Source organism: Tamandua tetradactyla, chromosome 3 (assembly GCF_023851605.1).
Source record: "Tamandua tetradactyla isolate mTamTet1 chromosome 3, mTamTet1.pri, whole genome shotgun sequence".
Classification (NCBI taxonomy): domain Eukaryota; kingdom Metazoa; phylum Chordata; class Mammalia; order Pilosa; family Myrmecophagidae; genus Tamandua; species Tamandua tetradactyla.
Window position 1 is genome coordinate 45,155,132 of NC_135329.1, and position 20,976 is coordinate 45,176,107.

The 20,976-nt window shown below is 34.6% G+C and overlaps 1 protein-coding gene across 16 annotated transcripts in view; it reads left to right on the plus strand.

Moving 5' to 3' along the window:
• SNTG2 (syntrophin gamma 2) overlaps positions 1-20,976 on the plus strand; it is a 484,887-nt gene that overhangs the window by 388,868 nt on the left and 75,043 nt on the right. For all 16 annotated transcript variants that reach the window (XM_077153049.1, XM_077153052.1, XM_077153057.1 and 13 more), the window contains one exon: positions 614-820. In XM_077153049.1, coding sequence (XP_077009164.1) covers positions 614-820 — 207 coding nt within the window. The remainder of the gene's footprint in view (positions 1-613; positions 821-20,976) is intronic.

Genomic DNA, 20,976 nt, shown 5'->3' on the forward strand with positions numbered 1-20,976 from the left:
TGTTTTCCACAAAAGTGAACACAAGATGGTTTTTGTATTCTTACAGTCTTGGAAAGTCTTTAGCAATGGGGTTAGTGGAATATATTAATGATAGATAATATGATGGCTTATTTGATCAGAAACTCAGTTAGCTGAAAAATATATTTAAAATTGAAATCAACCCTGTGGCTCACCATTGCCTTACAGACTGTGTTTTTTATTTGGAAATACATAATGATAATATGCGTGCTAATATTAATTGAGCACGCATGTACCATTTATTTTATCTGCTCTGTCATTCAAAGTTTATAATAAACTTTTTTTATCATCACTTTATTTCACAGATCAAAAATTGAGGTTCAGAGAAATGAAATAAATTGCTCAAGGTCAAACAAATTCTTCCTTGCTAATAATATGAGTCCATTTCCACACCAACAATGTACAAGAAAGACACTCTGTTCTTCAATTAGTGTCTAAGTATGTGACTAAGAGGATCCCACACATGGCACAGTTCAGCAGCCCAAATTTAACCAACTCTTTTAGCGATCTCTCTAAAATGGAGGGATTGGATTTCCTCAGTCTGAGAACTACCTACCAACTCTAATAGCTTTTCAATTCATGCTTTGTTTTTCAGTTTTGGCTTACTGATGACTGCTGGTTTCAAGCAAACTTATATCTGGGTCTTCAAGACTTTGATTTTGAAGAACAGAGGCCATATTGCTTCAGTGTCATGGTTGGCCATGGGAAGAGTCACTTTTTCAATGTAGAACTTGGGAGTGAGTTGGCCGTATGGGAGAAGTCATTCCAAAGAGCTACTTTCATGGAAGTTCAAAGAACTGGGGTAAGTAATTCACCTTTTATCAGTATAAATGTACTGTTGAAAATAGAGCAATCAGAAGAAAATGAATCTTCAAATATTAAGCTTTTCTTATCTGATCATCATGTTCAAAACGCTCTTTATACTCAGTATGCTTTGAACTATTAAAGGAGAAAAAAGTGAGACACATTATGGTGCATCTACACTTACGTCTATATTTATATTTAATGTGAAGAAAAGGACTAAAAACACCATCCAACCAGTGGCTGAACTTTTATCTCTATTCCTAGTATAGATGCGCAAGTGATTAAACTTCTCATAGACTGTGTCTACAGGAGCACAGTTAAGATATTGCTTTGATTGTAATATTTTAAGGCACTTAATGACTCTTTCTCTCAAACTGATCCATAGGAATAGGTATGTGTCTCGATTGCTTTTCCTTTCTTTGTCTTTTTTTTACGTGGGCAGGCTCCGGGGATTGAATCCGAGTCTCTGGCATGGCAGGTGAGAATTCTGCCACTGAGCCACCATTGCACCACCTTCTTTTCCTTTCTTGATTACAGCAAATAAATTACTCACATATAGCAAAGACTAAAAACATTCCATGATTCTAACTCGTCCAAAGCTTGGCTTAAAAATGCCAATTTTATGCTGTATATTCTTCAGAGTGTTTCAAAATACATTCTAGTACTTTTTTGTTTTGTATAAAAAGTAATTCATCACATACACAAACCACTTTACAATGTATGAAATATTTGGACTTCTTTTTAGTCATTAATTCATTGAAATTTTGTTTATACTAGCTATATCCTGTTAGAAAATAAACTAAGATAACTATTTAATAGTAGCACCACAAGAAATAAAACACATGTGTAAATCCCCACACTTTTGGCTACAAGCAACAAATTCTGTTGACACATATACCTTAATAAATAAGGTATGTTATTTTATATGGTAATATTTCTATTAAATATAGCAGTTCTTTCCATATCTGATCTTGCTGAAATATGGAGTTTAGATTTTTCCATATAAGGACACCTGTATGGTTTCCAAATGTCTGAAGGAACAAGTGAAGCAACATACTTTCTTCTTATTATTTAATGGAGGAGGAAACTCTCATCTGATAATAAAATGGAGATTCATCCCTTCAGGCTGATTTTGCCAGTTTAAGTGATGAGTGCATCATACCAAATTATTTCCTTGAAATGTCATCTGTTGATGCACTTAACTAACCAATATCCATTTTGGGAATGTGAATGAAGTCAGCTTACCTTAAAGCACTGTAGAGGAGCTTGGAACCCATAAGCATAATTAGTATACAATTAGAAAGGAAAAAGTAGGGAATGGATGTAGAAGAGACAGACAACAGTGTCCACAATAGGGCCTAAAGAAAAAACAATAAATGAAAACTTTCCTGAAAAACACAAAGAAAATCTGAATAAATAGAAATTCAGTATGTTCTCCGTAAACTATCAAAACATATGTCATCAAGGCTTGAATGGCAAAAAATAGACTTTCTACATTCCCAAACTCAAAGGTAGTTGAAAGTGCTATGAATTATTCACACAAGTATTTTTTCCTAAATTTTAGTGGTCAATTAAAAAAAATAAAAGCTGGTTACTAGTTGAATGAATGAGTCATGAATAGCTTGTACTTATATGCAGAGTACATCTAATGCATTTCAATGTTTTATTAAGAAAATAAATGGACATGTTTTCCTATAAATCACTCCATGACCATGGTGATTAATGATGCAACATGATATAGAGAATCAAATGAAGTTTTATGTAAAGCAGTGGTTCTCACACTTGAATGCAAATGATTCAATATATGTGTTTTTTAATATGGGTGTTCAATACCACTCCCCTCAAAGATTCCAGATGGGGCTCAGGCATCTGTACTTTTTTCTTCAAATCTCTTGTTGCTTCTAATGTGTACCCAGGGCTAAGAGCTCCTAGTCTGAAATAGTACATGGAACATCTTCAGTAAAATCTTGCTTGACTACAGACAATCAGAATCCTCTCGTAACTGGGTATTTTTCCCTCCATTCCCTCATTTCTGAAGAGAAAATAAAATAAGTATAACACAAAATTACTCATACCTAGTAAATATTTCTTTTTAATTATTAAATGTCTAGAGAGTATCTCAGTCTCCTATGCTATTGGGACTTATAACCCACATCAGTGAGAAATGAGGCAGCAGGCTCCAAAAGATAGTTAAATATCTTTTAAGATATACTGATATTATTATATTCCTGTCTGATAGAGAAAGTAGTTGAATGCTTTTTAAAAGAGATTTCATAATATAGCATAACATAGTAATAGTAAAAGAGAATTAAGTATAAACAAAAGCAGTGATATGTCCACATCTACCCATCTCAACCATTTTATCAAATTACCACTATATTTTAGGGTTGATTTATGAGGTGTGCTCAGAGATATTAATAGTCCAGTGAAAAGGTGATTAGAGGGTCATTTATTTTTAATTGATTTGTCATTTTCACTGGTCTCATGTGAAATAGAAGTGAAATAAAATCGATGTAGGCAGCCATTATATAAAAGGTGTACAACCATTATTTGTGAAGATTTAATACAGTCAAATTCCCTTAGCTTCTCCAGGGCTCATTACCAGTCTAATAAGACACCTTTCTGATTTCAACTGTAGTTATAAATTATTCATCCCAGGCTATCACCTGAAGATGGAGAAATGTGTAAAACCCATCAAAATTCCATTGTATATGAGACTTGTGTCAAGAATATTCTCTCGTTACACGTAATACGTCTGCTCAACCATAGGAGGTGATGTGGCAAGGAGTATCTGAGGAGCAAGTTAGAGAATTTCCAGAGGTTTCTCCCATGCATACCTTATTTGCCTTGGAAATGGTACCAGAGCACATAGTGATGGCATAATTGGAAAAATACATACATTCACAAAGACTCATTTTAAGTTACCCTTTGAGCTAGGTAGTTTTCTAACCTCAGGCCTTCAGTCTATGAAGCAGAGAAGACTTTTCCCCCGAATCAGTATGAGGAAAGATGTGAGTTCCAAGACCATGGCCCTCTCTTCCTTAAACTTTTCCTTTTTATAAAAAGTGCCACTCCGAAGAGCAAAACCAAGTCCACAAATAGAACATGAGAGGAAAAGATAGCCAAGCATTATAGGAAAGGATTTTCTAACCACTAGAGGTATTTAAAAATAGGTTAGACTGATTTTGGAAGAAGTTACTCCCCTGTCATTAGAGGTATTCATGCAGAAGCTTGTTGGGCAGAGATTTTGCAGAGAAAAATGCTGCCTACAAACCTGGACTAGATACCATCTTCTGATATTAGATAAGGTTGATTAGAATATTGGCAATAATGTATGTCCATTTGACACATGCAAATATAACAAAAAATTATTCAGCTGTGCAACCCACTGAAATAATCTGGCAAAGAAAAAAGATGAATTTTATGGTAATATTAAGCATATTTATTTATTAGATCACCACTCTCTTTATTTGAAGTATTTTGAAATGGAATCTGAGGAGTGTGAATATTGGGTCAAAATTTTGATGGAAAAATAAAATGTAATGTAAATTAAATTCTTCTGGTTAGAAGGCAAGGTTGTTGGTTTAGTCTGGCTTCTGTCAACCTCACCAACTGAGTGTGCAGCAATTCATATTTCAAATGACATCTTCCACCTCATCAAATGCCACACCATTGGCCTTTGCTATTCATCCATACCACTTACTCATCCATTCTCAAAGCATTTCCTTGGTTTATTCCTACTCATCCATGTTGACTCAGCTCACTGTCTCCATCTCTAGGAGTCTTCCATGACACCCCAATCTGAATTAAGTGTACCTGCTCTGAGTGTAGCTACTTTTGCATCTATCTTCTCTATTCAAGTATTAGTTAATTCAAGACACGCTCTGTATTTTATCCATTTCAGTAAACTTAGTACCTTACAGAGTCTGGCATGTAGTAGATTCTCAAGAAATAATCAATCATAAAGAATAAAGAAAACAGTAGGAAGATGGCAGAGTAGGAAGCTCTAGGAATCAGTCCCTCCAGCAAAACAACTTTGGAACTGGCAGGAAATATCTTAACCAACCACTCTGAAACCCTGGAATCTAGGGAAACACTGTACAGTATCCAGGGAGGAGTGAGATGAAGAGGCTGGTAAATTGCAGTAAAACCTGGTGGGCTTCACCCTGCCTGCAGCACCTACAATCCCTCTTCCCCCACCTCCCAGCACTGAGGACAACAGTTGGGGCTCTTGGCACAGTACATATGTGCCAGGTAGGGACATAAAGAACTAGTCCTGCAAACTCTGGGTATGCATGGTCTCATCCCAGATCTGTACTTTTGATCAGTTACTTCAGATCACTGAGGACTGGCCCTGAGGGTGGCCTTTGTTCCAACACTTCTGGGTAAAGGGGGCAGAGGAATCTTAAAAGCTGTAACCTTCTTCAAAACTATGGAAACGAGTTAAATGGCTACATTAACTGGGCTAGTGTTGAATTTTAAAAATATAGTTTCAAAAGCCAGAGAAGTAGTTCCTGGTGCCCCTGTAGTCCTTTACCCCACACCCTCCACAATGCACAGTGGAGCTGGACTGTGTTTCCATTATGGGTCCTTCACCCTGTTCCTTTGGCAGCAGAGTGGCCCCTGTTGCATACTGGTGTGCATGTACATCAGAACCAGTCTTCCAGGAGGGAGTGTGAAAGACTGAGCTGGGGATGTGTCTTGGAATCGCCCCACCAGAATTTGTCCTAAGACAGAGAAACTGCTTGCAGACAGCGAGCACAGTGTGAGAAACTGTTATGTTGAATGGACCTGGAACAAAGGACTACCTGTATTAAATAACTCTGAAGAGCACCCAGGAAAGGTAACAGTTCTGTTTCAAATTGAGTAGAGGGGCATACACTCAAACACTTGTAAACAGGGGCTTCCACAGGCCCAGGAGAAGAATCAGGCTCCCTGACTCCAGAATCAGACAAGGCAGAGAAGAGTCGTCACTTCCCTTTGCCTCAGGTTGATCTAGTTAACAAAATGGCTAGGCTCTGGAATAGATCAGAGTTTTGCCTTGGTTTGTTTGTTTTGGTTAGCTCCTGACATTCAAGAAAATCTGTCGTAGCACTAACTTAGAGAACATTTCCAAGACTAAATCCCAAAGTTAAAATATTAAAAAGTACAGGGTGCAAAAAAAGATTATAAAACACACAAAGAAACAGGAAATGATGACCTAGACTTTAGACATACCAGATAGAGACAATAAATTAATAATTCTCAATATGCTCAAGGAAATAAAGGAAAGCACAGAGGGAGAACTACACAATATCAGAAAGGCAATGAATGAGCAATATCGAAATCTCTACAGAGAAATTCTGGAATTGAAGAACAATAACTGAAATGAAAAATCCCTTACAGAGATTCATCAGCAGATTAGAAGTGGCAGAAGAAAGAATCAGTGAACTAGAAGACAATACCCCTGAAAGGATTCAGACTGAGCACCAGACAGATAAAAGAATAAAATAGAACAAACAGAGCCTAAGGGACCAGCAGGGCACCATCAAGCATGCTAATATATGCATTTTGGGAGTCCCAGAAAAGGAAAAGAAAGAGAAAGAGGCAGAGGGAATATTAAAACTAATAGTGACAGAAAAACTCCCCAAATTTATGGAAATGTATGTATATTCAAGTCCACAACAAAACCCAAACAAGATAAACTCAAAGAGAACAAATTCCAGACACATAGTAACCAAATTATCCAATGCCAAGGAGAAAGTTCTGAAAGTTACAAGAGAAGATCTAGGAGATATACACAGGGAATCCCAATGAAATTAAGTGCTGATTTGCCATCAGAAATAATGGAGGCAAGAAGAAGATGGCATGAAATATTTAAAGTGCTGAGAGAAAACAATAACCAACCAAGAACTTGATATCTGACAAGACTTTCTTTCAAAAATGAGGGAAAGATTAAGACATTCCCAGATAAACAAAAGCTGAGGGAATTTGTCACTATTATACCTCTCTACAAGCAATGCTAGAAAGAGCTCTTCAGACTGAAAGGAAAAGACATAGTGGATCAAAGCAGCATAAAGAAATAGAGACTTCTAGTAAAGGTGACCATATGGCTAGTTATAAATGCCAGTGCAATTTTATTGTATGTTTTGTTATAACTTCACTACATGCTTTATGCAGGTGCTAAAATGCAAGTGCATAAAAAGTATGATAAAATGATGATTTTGGAAATATGTGCAAAGATATAATTTGTAAAATGTACAATTATGGTGGGAGGACTCGGGTATAGGAGCAAAATATGTGTATATTATTGAAGATAAGTTGATAGTGAAAATAAATATTATTATAGATTGAAGATGATAATTTTTTAATTCTTTAAGATTTTTTATTGTGAAATATAGCATATACAAAAAAAGCAATACATTTCAAAGTATATTTAAACTAGTAGTTATAGAACAGATTTCAAAGTTTGGGTTATAGTTTCATAATTTCTGATTTTCCCTCTAAATGCTCCAAGACACTGGAGACTAAAAAGAAATATCAATATACCTATTTAGTAGACATTTCCATTTGTTAAATCCTAACTTCTCTGTTTTAACTCCTCCTTCTTCTTTGATCCATCTCCCAGTCTTTAGGGATATTTGGATTGTGCCCACTCTAGCCTTTTTCACGTTGAAAAGGGGCATTGACCACATGAGATAATGGGATAGATTTGGTTGTTATTCTTGGAGAAACTGGGACCTTTGGATTTCAGGACTTATGTGGCCTAGGAACCATCTGAAGGTTTTAGGCTTCTGAAGAGTAAATTTACTGTGTGCCACTTTTGTAGGGTCCCAAATAGAGCCATGGGTTTTCTTTAGGATTAACAGGAATGATGTTGGTTAGGATTTGGCGAACTGTGGCAATTAACAATATCTAGCTAAAATTTGCATAAGAGTAGCCTCCAAAATAGCCTCTTGACTCTATTTGAACACTTTTAGCCACTGATACCTTATTTTGTTACATTACTTTTCCCACTTTTGGTCAGGAATGCATTGTCAAGCCCATGGTGCCAGGGCCAGGCTCATCACTGGTAGTCATGTCCCACATTTCCAGGGAGACTCACACTCTATAAGTCATGTCCCATGTAGGAAGGAGAGTAGTATTTTACTTGCAGAGTTTGGCTTAGACAAAGGCCACATCTGAGCAACAAAAGAGGTTCTATGTAAGTAACTCTTAGGCATAATTATAGCTAGGCTTAGTTTCTCTACTACAGAAATAAGTTTCATAAGATTATGCCTCAAAGTCTAGAATTTGACCAATTAACTTGGTAGTCCCTAGTGTTAGTGAGAGTATGAGAGATTTCCCAAATGGAAAAGTTTAATAGCTATATATTTTTTCTAGGATGTTAAATTTAGTTTCATGTGTATTTATAATCACATGAATTCAAAGACGTAAGTAGACTGAGAGTGAAAGAAAGAAAAAATATATACCATGAAAGTAGTAGCCAAAATAGAGCTGGGTATCTATACTACCATCAAATAAAATAGACTTTAAGATGAAAGCTGGTATAAGGGACAAAGGGAGTTACTTTATACTGATAAAAGGGTCGATTCAAAGAATTTATAACAATTATAAATATATATATGCAACCTAATAACCGAGCTCCAAAATAGATGAAGCAAATATTGACAGATTGGATGAATAGACACTTCTACATTAACAGTAGGAGATTTCAGTATACAATTTTGAATAATGGTAAGAACATCTAAATCAGTAAGGAAACAGAAGGCTTGCATGATACTCTAAAACAGCTAGACCTTTCAGACCTACATAGAACACTTCACACAAAAGCAGCAGAATACACATTAATCTCTAATGCACATGGATCATTCTTCAAGATAGATCATAAGGCAACTCATAAAACAAGTCTCAATAAATTTTTTAAAGTTTTGAAATACAATGTATCATCTCCAACCACGATGGAATGAAGCTAAAAATCAATAACAAGAAAGAAATGGAAAATTCACAAATATTTGGAAATTAAACAATGTGCTCTTAACCTTTGGGTCAAAGAAGATATCACAAGAGAAATTAAGAAATATCATGAAGTGAATGAAAATTAAAACACAACTGTTCTAGTTTGCTAAGCTACAGAAAGCAGATACCATAAAATGAGTTGGCATTTAACACTGGAATTTATTAGCTACAAACTAACAGTAATGAGGAAGTGAAAATGTCCTAATCAAGGCATCATCATGACAATACCTTCTCCCCGAATCCTGGCTGCCAGCAATCCTGAACCCCTCTGAAACATGCAAGGCACCTGACGGTATCTGCTGGTCTCCCCCTTCTCTTCTGGTTTTGTTGCTTTCAGCTTCTTGCTTCCACAGCTTTCTTTCTCTTTCTCTGAATTTTAGTCACTTATAGAAGATTCCAGTGAGAAGATTAAGATGCAACCTAAATGAGGTGGTCACAGTTAAGGTCTTACTTACCAAAAGACCTACTTGCAATGGGTCAATACCCACAGGAATGGATTAACTTTCAGAATATAATTTTCTGGGATATATACATCTTCAAACTAGCTACTAAAATAACAATTTTAGAAAACCAACAAAGGACTGTACAACAGAGTGAACCGTATTTTAAACTACAGTTAATATGAAAATATAAAAATGTTTTTTCATGAATTGTAGCAAATTACCATACACCTGCTAGGTGTTAACAGCATGATGTGCTGCTTTGAAAGCATGTACGCCAGAAGAGCCAGGTTTTAAACCTGATCCAGTCTTGTGGGTGCATTTAATCCTGATTCAGTATTGTAGGTTGGAAACATTTGATTAGATTTTTTCCACAGCGATGTGACACACCAAATTGTGGATATGACCTTTTGAATAAATGGAGGTGTGACTCCACCCATTCCAGGTGGGCCTTGATTAGTTTACTGGAATCCTTTAAAAGAGGAAACATTTTGGAAAGAACCAGAAATGACAGAGTTGACAGAAAGTTGAGAGCCAACAGAACAGAACCAAGAGAAAGAGCAATGATACAGATATCGACACTTGGAGAGGAGAGACATGGATGTTTGGAGATGCTTGGAGCCCAGCAGACAAGCCTATGAGATGTTAAGCAAGCCAGAGCCTTGAGAGCACTAAGGGAAGCCACGAGATGATAGCCAGCCTCGAAAAGGCAAAGTGAGGAACCCCCACAAGAACAGGCTGAAAGCAGTGGAGCCCAGGAGCGAGGGACCAGCAGATGCCAGACACATGACTACACAACTGACAAAGGTGTTCCTGACCCTTCCTTGAATTAAGGTATTTTTCCCTGGATGCCTTAGTTTGGGCATTTTTGTAGGCTTAGAACTGTAAACTTCTAACTTATTAAATCCCCCCATTTAAAAGCCATTCCAGTTCTAGTATATCTCATTCAAGCAGCTTGCAAACTAAAACAGGTGGTATATGGGAACTCTGTATTTTCTGCACCTACAGTCTCTCTAATAAAAGAAAAGAAATCAGCATATATCCACTGAAACATTTCAACCATAGTTTAGACAGAGAACCAGCTATGGAAGTTCTTTCCCTGAGTCCCGACTTTATTTTACTCCTTTGTTTGTAGGCTGTCTTTCTTTATGCTTATCTACATCTGACCCCAGACATGATTAATCCAAGAGCCCAGTTTGTCTTCCCTGAAATTCACACAGCTTATGTGATGTAGAGCTGATATTAGAGCCAACATTTCCTTACTATTAGTCTAGTGGTTCTTCTATTTACTCTAGAACTCTGCCTTGAACTCTGGTTTTGCCAATCAGTTCCATCATCTAATAACATCACAGTAGTAATGGTAATAATAATAATAATAATAAATAGTTTTATAATAATAAATGACTCCATTTACACAGCTGACTTAAGTCAAATCAGCTGACTTACATTATCTCATTCTTATATTTGAATTTTCTGACAAGAAACAAGAACTTAGGAACTGTGTTCTCTCAAATCCTCTTTGCATTTTTCATAAGATTTCATGCATATATATGCAAGAGATTAATTCTAACTTTTGCATAGTAACTTACCAATTATGATTCTTTGTCTGAAGCCAGAGTGCTGTTCTCATGTCTCATATCCTTGTGTGTGTATTTAGGGTAAACACAACCCATGAAATTTTCATCATACCCTCCTTGAATTTAGCTATTCTTTTTTATTTTTCCTCATTTGAACAGGACCCAGGAATATTAGGCCTGTGTGATGTGTTTATAAATGTTTATTGCTTGATTCAAATTAAAGCCCTTTATAAATTCACTTTTTCTGCCACCTGACTATAGTCCATTTTTGCTTCAGTGCCCTCTCTGAACAGATAAAAAGCATTTAAATAAAAATAAACATTTTTGAAGGTGCAAATATATTATTCAGGTACATTACAGAAGACTTAACAAATTGTAGTACAAAAAGAAATATAAAGGAAGGAAAGGAACATATAAATCTAATTTTTAGAGTCATATATTTAGAACAGATTGAAGCATATCACAAGATCTTATTTTATTATAATGTGCTATAGCATACCAAGGTCACAGACATAATTTTTAAGCGTTTTAAACTTGAGCAAATCTTTTAATGTATATTCTAATTACTGACATGAGAGTAATACTTAAAATTTGCAAAGCCTTTTACACGTATTGTCATATCTACTTCTCCTAAGTGCCCTGTTGGGTAGGTATTTAACTGAGGATAATTTCTTTTACCATAAGAAGATTCTGGGGCTCAGTAATCCTATAATTTGCCCCCCATCATATAATCCCTAAGTGTAGAGGCAGGTATTTTGGATCCCAACCCCCCAATTTTTGTTTCATTTTCCCCTTAATGCTAGGCTACACAGACTGATCAGTAGTGGTATTTTATACTTCATTTTATAGGTAACTTGGAGCTCAGGAATGTCACCAATAAACTTGGGTTTATAGAGTTAGTTATTTGGCCAGCACTAGAGCTATATTCAATTAGATCGGATTATGTCATAACAAGTGAGTATGTCCTCTACAGAGCACTCAAAGAATGTGACTTCTGCTTTTAATTTCCTTACCCAGAATACTTATAGCTGTAGTAGAAGGGTGTTTGTTTTTAAGTTAAAATCATGACCCTCAGGTAAATATAAGATGAACACATGTACAGAGATTTTATTTAACTCATTTATTAATGCTAGAAGGAGTGAGTTTGTTTAGACAGTCCAAAGAGCCCTTAAAAACTAAGTGTTTGTATTTAATGTAACAAAGTTATTTTAGGATATGGTTACTGGGTTAGAGAGAAGCTGGTTAAATTCAAACGGGGTAGTAAATTGTATTTAATTTGCTTTTTAAATACAATTTGGCTTATTGTATTTGATAAGCCTTTAGGGTTATCAGTTCCACCAAACAGAAATTACTTGCATCTTTTTACCAGTTAATGTACAAGTTGACTTTTATATCTATAGAATTGAAAATTACCCTTCAATAGAAATTCAAGATTAAGACTGTAACACACATACACAAAACCATGTTATTTGAGTTGTTTTAATTATATATATAAGTGTGGCAAGAGTATTAATTAGCCACAGAACCTCTTTGAGTTTGCTGTACAATTCTAAAGAATGTGATATTGAACAACCATTATTACCAGAGAAGTATCCTCTTTTAATCAACTATAAAAAGAAGAGCAAATGTACCCCAAGGTAAGCAGAAGAAAGAAAATAAGATAAATAACAGTGGAAATCAGTTAAACAGAAAAACAAAAAATAGAGGAAATCAATGAAATCAAAATTTAATTTTAAGATTAAAAAAATTGACAAATCTCTTGCCAGACTGATCAGAGAAAAAAATAAATAAATAAGGGAAGACAAAAATGCTCAGTATCAGGCATGAGAGAGATAACAGCACTGAAGATTTTCCAGATAGTGAAAAAGATAGCAGGGTGGGCAGTGGTGGCTCAGTCAGAGTACTTGCTTGCCATGTGGGAGACCCTGGTTCGGTTCCCGGTGCCTGCCCATGCGGAAAACAAAAAAAGGGATAGCGAGCAAGGGAGCACCATGATTAACTTTATGAAGTTGCTGCTACATTTTGCAATATAAATAAATTTGGTTAATTCCTAGGAAGACACAAACTACGAAAGATCATGCAAGTAGAAATAGATAAACTGACTAGCACTATATCTATATTTAAATTGAATTCATAATTTAAACCACTTCCACAAAGGAAACTCCAAGCCCAGGTGGAGTCACTGTGAATTCTACCAAATATTTAAAGAAGAAATAATACTTTTTCCATGCAAACTATTCCAGAAAATTGGAAATAGAGGAAATACTTCCTAACTGATTGTAGAGGCCAGTATTTCTCTGATAACAAAATTGGTCAAAAGCATAAAAAGAAAAGAAACCTGCAGTGAGTGTTCTTCATGAACAAAGATAAATATCATCAATAAAATTTTGCCAAATCAAATTCTACAATATATAAAAAGAATAGTCTTATCTATGCCAAATAGAATTTATTCAAGGAACACGTTTGGTTTCACTGTGATCTGTCTTGTTAACAAATGATTTCATTTCAATAAGACCACAAAAATATTTGACAAAATCCAACATCCATATCTTATAAAAAATCTCAGCAAACTAAGAATAGAAAGAAACTTCTTTAACTCAACAAAGGGCATTTACCTACTCCCCATCCCCGCCTCCAATAAACAGACACTCACACAAAAATCTATAGCTAATATAATACTTAACAGGTAAAAACTGAACACTTTCCCCTTGAAGAAGGAAAGAAGGCAAGGATATCCAGTCTCATCACTTCTCTTCAGTATTGTGCTAGCAGTTCCTGCCAGTGTAATTTTGTCTAGAAAAAATAATATGAGACACTGAGATTTTAAAGGAAAAAGAAAAACTCACTTTTTCCTCACAGATCAAATATTCGTCTAGATGGAAAATCATATGGAATATACAAAGAAGCTACTAGAAATAAAAATTTAGTTTATCATATTTGCAGGATATAATATCAATATACAAAGCACAACTAAATTCTTGACACAAGCATCAATCAGACATTGAAATTTAAAAATAATATTAACATCATCAAAACTATAAGATGTTTTGTAATAAATCTGACAAAAATGTGAACAACTTGTACATAGAAAAACACAAAATATTTTTAAGAGAAATTAATTAACGCCTAAATAAATGAAAGGATACTCCTTCGAGGGCCAGGAGACATTAATGTTAACTATCAATAATCCTCAAATTTCATTTGGAGATGTAAAGGACCTAGTATAGTCAAAATAACTTTGAAATAAGAAGAAAGTAGTTGGGCGGGCCGCGGTGGCTCAGCGGGCAAAGTGCTTGCCTGCTATGCCGGAGGACCTCGGTTCGATTCCCGGCCCCAGCCCATGTAACAAAAAACGGAAAAACAAAATACAATAAAACAAGAAAATGTTTAAAGATGTTTCCCTTTCTTCCTTCCTTCCTTCCTTCTATCCTTCCTTCCTTCTCTCTGTCTTTCCTTTAAAAAAAAAAAAAAAAAAAAAAAAAAAAAGAAGAAAGTAGTTAAAAGACTAACACTAAACTAACTGATTTCAAGACAAATTACAAAGCTAGAGTAATTCAGACATTGTGGTACTGGCATAAGAATGGACAAATAAGTCGTGGGAACAGACTAGAGAATCAAGAAATAGATCTACATATTTGTAGAAACTGATCTTTTAAATTAATTTTTTATTAGAGCAGTTGTAGGTTTACAGAAAAATCATGCAAAAAATACAGAGTTCACATTTTCCCCCTTGCACATAATTTTTCCTATTATTAACATTTTGCATTAGTGTGGTACATTTGTTACAGTTGATGAAGCAATATTATAAGAATTATATTAACTGTAGTCCATAGTTTACTACAGGGTTCACTCTTTGTGTCATATAATTCTGTTCTGATAATAAATATACAATCTGAAATTAAACATTTTAGTTACTTTCAAGTATACAGTTCAGTAGTGTTAAACAGATTCACAGTATTATGACACCCTCAATACCATCCATTGTGAAAGTTTTTTCATCACCCCAAACCGAAACTCTCTACCAATTAGGCATTAACTCCCCTTCCCCACCCCTACCCTTATACCTGGTAACCTGTTTTCGAATTGCATATTCCAATTATTTCATGTAAGTGTGATCATACCTTATTTGTCCTTTTGCATCTGGTTTATTTCAATTAGCATAATGTTTTCAAGGTTCATAAATATTGTAGCATGTATCAGAACTTTACTCTTTTTTACAACTGGCTAATATTCCATTGTATGGATATAGCATATTTTGTTCATCCATTCTTCCATTGATAGACCCTTGCGTTATTTCCACCTCTTGTCAAAATGTGAATAATGCAACTATGAACTTTAGTGTGCAAATATTTTTTCAGGTCTCTGGATATGGGATTGTTGGGTCATATGGTAATTCTATACTTAACACACTGAGGAGCCACCAACCTGTTCCCCACAGCGACTGCGCCGTTTTACATTCCCACCAGCAATGTGAGGATTCTTATTTCTCTCCATCCTCTCCAATGCTTGTTATTTTCTGTTTTCTTAATAGCAGCCAGTCTAGTGGATGTGAAGTGGTATTTCACTAAGGTTTTAATTTGGATTTCCCTAATGGCTAAAGATGTTGAACATATTTTTATGTGATTTTTGACCATTTGTATCTCTTTTTTGAGAAACATCTATTCAAGTCTTTTGCCAACTTTTTTTATTAGAGAAGGTGTGCATTTACAAACAATCACGTATAAAATACATAATTCCCATAGCCACCCCACCATCAATGGCGAGGAAATGTTTTTCATTGTTGATGGTTGCACTTATTTTACAATTGCATTATTTTGAACAGTAATTACATTTTTTAAAAATTGATAAAAGATTATTAAAATAGTTCTGTAGAGTCATCCATTATTTACCTTAGGTGTATTTTTTCCCATATACCACTCTATTATTATTATTGCCTTGTCATATTTAGTTACAACCCATGAAAAAAACAGTCTTATACCTGTACTATTAACTATAGTCCTTCATCTACAATATGTTCCAGTGTGCTGAACAGTCCTATGTTTTCTTTTAATTTTTATTCTAGTAATATATACATCCTAAAGTTTCTTCTTTTAATCACATTCACCTGAGAATGGTTCAGTGTTGTTGATCACACACACAATAAAATGCTACCATCACCACCATCCATCTCCTAATCTTTACCACGAGCCTAAACATAAGTTCTGTACAAGTTAAGCATCAACTCCGCATTCTCTAACTTCAGTCTATTGCCTGGTAACCTATATTCTTGATTCTAACTCTACAAGCTTGCTTATTATAATTAGTTCGTAACAATGATAGTCTACATTATTTGGCCTTTTATGTTTGTCTTATTTTACTCAACATGTCCTCAAGGTTGATCCATATTGCCACAGGCATCAGGACTTTGTTCCTTTTTACAGGTGAATAATATTCCATCGTACATATATACCCCATTTTGTTTATCCATTCATTGGTTGATGGACAGATGGGTTGCTTCCATCTTTTTATAACTGTGAAAAATGCCACTATGAATATTGCTGTGCAAATGTCTGTTTGAGTCCCTAATTTCAGTTCTATTCAGCCAAACAGTCTTCCACAACATTTGAACCATTTTACATTGTCACCAGGAATGAATGAGTGTTCCTATTTCTCCGCATCCTCTCCATCCCTTATAGTGCTCTGTTTTTATGGTTAATGGCCATTATATAAGGTGTGAAATGATATTTCATTGTGGTTCTGTTTGCATTTTCCTAATAGTTAATGATGTTGACCATCTTTTCATGTGCTTTTTAGCCAGTTGTATATTTTCTTTAGAGAAATGTCTACTTAAGTCCTTTGCTCAGTTTTTAAGTCAGTGTTTTCCTTTTTATTGCTGAGTTGTAGGACTTCTTTATATTCTGGATATTAAACCCTTATTGAATATGTGGTTTCCAATTTTCTCCCATTACGTAGGTTGTCTTTTCACTTTCTTGACAAAGTCCTTTTATGCATAAGATTTTTAATTTTGAGGAGGTCCCTTTATCTATTTTTTTCTTTCGTGGATTGTGCTTTGGGTATAAAGTTCAAGAAGCTATCACCTACCACAAGACCTTGAAAATGCTTCCCTACATTTTCTTCTAGGAGTTTCATAGTTCTTGTTCTTAAATTGCGGTCTTTGATCCATTTTGAGTTAAATTTTTATGTGACATAGGATGGGGTCTTTTTTTCATTCTTTTGCAGCTTTACTGTACACTGTCAAGTACTTTCTATGCATAGTATCATGTTATCTGCAAATAGTAAAGGTGCTACTTCGCTCTTTTCAATTTGGATGTGATTTCTCTTAGCACCATTTGTTGAAGAAATTAATTATTCCTAGTTTAAGTGGACTTGGCAGCCTTGTCAGATATCAATTGGACATAGATGTGAGCGACTATTCCTGAATTCTTAATTTGGTTGCATTAGTCATGCCAGTTACATGCTGTTTTGAACATTGTAGCTTTGTAATATACTTAAAGTCAGGAAGCTTGAGTCCTTCAGCCTCTTTCTTCTTTTTAAAGATGTTTTTACCTATTCTGGGTCCCTTACCCTTCCAAATAAATTTGTAACTTTTTATTCCCCATTTTTAGGAAGTAGGCTTTTGGAATTTTAATTGGGATTGTGTTGAATCGGTAAATACTTTGGGGGTAGAATGACACCTTGATAATTAGTCTTCCAATCCATGAATAAGGAATATCCTTCCGTTTGTTCAGATCTTCTTTGATTTCTTGTAGCAAACTTTTGTAGTTTTCTGTGTATGGGCCCTCTATAAGCTTGGTTAAATTTATTCTTAGGTATTTTATTCTTTTACTAACTTCTGTAAATAGAAATATTTTTCCTTGAGTTCCTCTTCAAATTGCTCATTGCCAATGTATAGATATACTACTGATTTTTACATGTTAATCTTGTAACCTGCTATATAATCACTCGTTTATTAGCTCTGGTAGCTTTACTGTATACACTGTCAAGTACTTTCTACGTATAGTATCATGTTATCTGCAAATAGTAAAGGTGTTACTTCGCTCTTTTCAATTTGGATGCCATTTATGGCTTTCTCTTGTTTAACTTGCCCAGCCAGAATTTCTAGCATGATGCTGAATAACGGTAGCGACAGTGGGTTCTTAGAGGAATAGCTTTCAGTCTTTCATCATTGATTATGGTGTTAGCTGTGGATTTTCCCTAGATGCTTTAGTTTGCATTAGTCGATACATCTGTCTTCATGCCAGTACCATGAAGATACTACCAGATACCCCAAGACCTTGAAGATGCTTCCCTACATTTTATCATGGTGAGGAAGTTTCCTTATATTTCTGTTTTTCAAAGTGTTTCTATCAAGAAAGAATGCTGAATTGTTTTGCATGCATTTTCTGCATCAGTCGAGATGATAATGTGTTTTTTTCCCTTCAATTTGTTAATGTAGTGTACTACTAACTACATGAACTGATTTTCTTGCACTGAAACACTCTTGCAGACCCACCTGATTGTGGTATATGACTTACTTAATGTGCTGTTGGATTCTATTTGCAAGTATTTTGTTGATGATTTTTACATCTATATTCACTAGAGCAATTGCTCTAATTTTCCTTTCTTGTGACGTCTTGATCTGACTTTTATATTAGGGTGATGTTGGCCTCAGAATGAATAAGGTGGTATTTCCTCCTCTTCAGTTTTTTTGAAGAGTTTGATAAGATTTTGTATGAATTCTTCTTGGAATGATTGGTAGAATTCATCCATGAAGCCATCTGGTCCTGGGCTTTCCTCTTTTGGGAAACTTTTGAGGACTTTTTCAATCTCTTTACTTGTAATTGCCCTATTTTCAGATAAATGGGGCATATCTCTTTCAGTTCCAATAAATTTGGAGCTGGAAATTTATTTTATTTTAGTTATTTTTAGTGGATAATTTTCAAAATGTATTTTAGTTATTTTTTATGGATAACTTTCAAAATGTAATATGCTCTTCTTTCCCAGCTTAAACAGAGCATTTAGAATTGTCTCATTTTTGACAATTCAACACAATAATCAGACACATCAGTTATCATACCATGTTGTCATAACATGGATGCCCTGAAGTGCTAATTAGGTAAGTTAATTGACACTAAATGGTGCCATCAACTGGATTACATTATTTTAGATTTTCTTATTCCTCACTCATTCTGAGAGCATCAATTCTTTTTCCTTCCTGCTAATTCTATTAGACCTTCTTCTCCAAATTAGATGCCCATTTCTATTATATTTTTAACTGAGAAAACAAGTACTAATATTTATTAGGATTTTGTCTAAAATGAAAGCAAACAACACAAGTAAACATTTAAGAATCTTTATGCATAAATATGATGCATAAGAATTAAGGTTTAAGAGGGAAAAAAAAGGAAAGAATGGGCCGTGTGATGTTGGCTCAGTGGCAGAATTTTTGCCTGCCATGCCAGAGACCCGGATTTGATTCCTGGTGCCTGCCCCTAAAAAAAAAAAAAGTAAAAAGAAAAGAATTAAAGTTTAATGCTTTGACTCTTTTGATTGTTTAGAGGCCATTTTGATTATATCCAGTTTCCCAATGTAGTTTCCCTTTTTTTTTTTATGTAACCAGGTATGTTTTTCTTTCATTCATTCTATTTTTGGGAGCATCTCCAATGTGCTAAGCACATTTTTTAGGCGTTTTCAGATAGGAAAACTGTAGTTCAGAAGGGTTAAATGTTTTTCTCCCACTGTTAATTCAGTCAGTGTCACTGTGTAGTCCAGAAGTTTCCTTCTCATTGCATGGGCAGCAGTGATGCAGTTTACAAAGGTGCTGTTTTCACAGGTAACACAGAATTATGCAGGCAAAGTATTTTTAGTGCATCACAACTAGATAAAGGAGTATATGACTATGTTTGAGAAAGAGAGAGAAACTGTGTATTTGCTCTCCGTTTTTGTTGTTGTTTCTTATAGAACACTGGAAAGATAACCTTGAATGAGCTACTTAACCTTCCTAATTATTGGTTTACTTATTTTCAACATGATTCCTATTTTATCACTCTGATTGGTAGTTATGAAATTTAATTAATTAATGTTTGTAAGACATTTCACATTGAAATATGCAAAATAAAATTTCCTTGTGTTCAAATCAATTTTACAAATAATTTTTTAAGAAAACCCAAGTTTGAGGTATATATAAAGAAAATAAACAGCCTACTAATGTTAATAATATATCTTGCAATACCATGTGGAATACTACAGAAATGTTTTATTGCTTCTCCTTGGGGGAGGAAGATAAGAGGACTTAATAGAAATTCAAGTGAAATATTAAATAGCACTTGGATTAGAATAGATTTATGGGATCATTAAAAGATGATTATTGGTTTGTTACCAGAAGCACCAGTTTAATTACACAATTAAGTTTTAGATTGTTTTCATTATGTACAGGAAACTTATTGCAATTCTAATTTGTCTGGTTGTTTTCAAATGTGGTTTGGCAGCCAGGTCTTTTTAAGTTAAACTGTCAATATAATCATGTAGATTTTGTTGTTTTTTTCTTAAAATGTTTTATTTTCCTTAAGTACCTAAGAGTAACATATGTGATTTAGGATGTGATTGGCATTTAATCAATCCATTTAATTCCTTTTCTTGAGCATATTAATTTTGGCATCTTTGCATCAATCCTTAGAAGAATCACAATGGACTGATACTCTTGAGACACATCTCATTTTAGAGCCTCATCTAAATTCATATTAAAATCAAGTATTTCCTTTAAATTGCTATTCACTTGGCTTGAACACTCTATGGAGTATTTTGTCAGCCACTGAAGGGAATTATGAATTTCAATAAATTCTTGTGACGCCACAATTAAAGTTATTTAACACATTCACTTATAAACTTTTCTACAAAAGTTATAACTTACTAAAAAATTCCTAATGTTACCATTTTGTTTCTATTAAATTTATGACAGGATTATATCAAAAGTATCAAGTCTAATGATTATCACTTTACATGTTCAAACTCAGATGTTCATAAGTAAGTGTTATCCACAGCAGTTATACACATTGACTCACAAATATCTATTCAGGTTAGCAGGAAAGATACGCTGTCCATTATCTTTTTTTTTTTTTTTTTACACGGGCAGTCACCGGGAATCGAACCCGGGTCCTTTG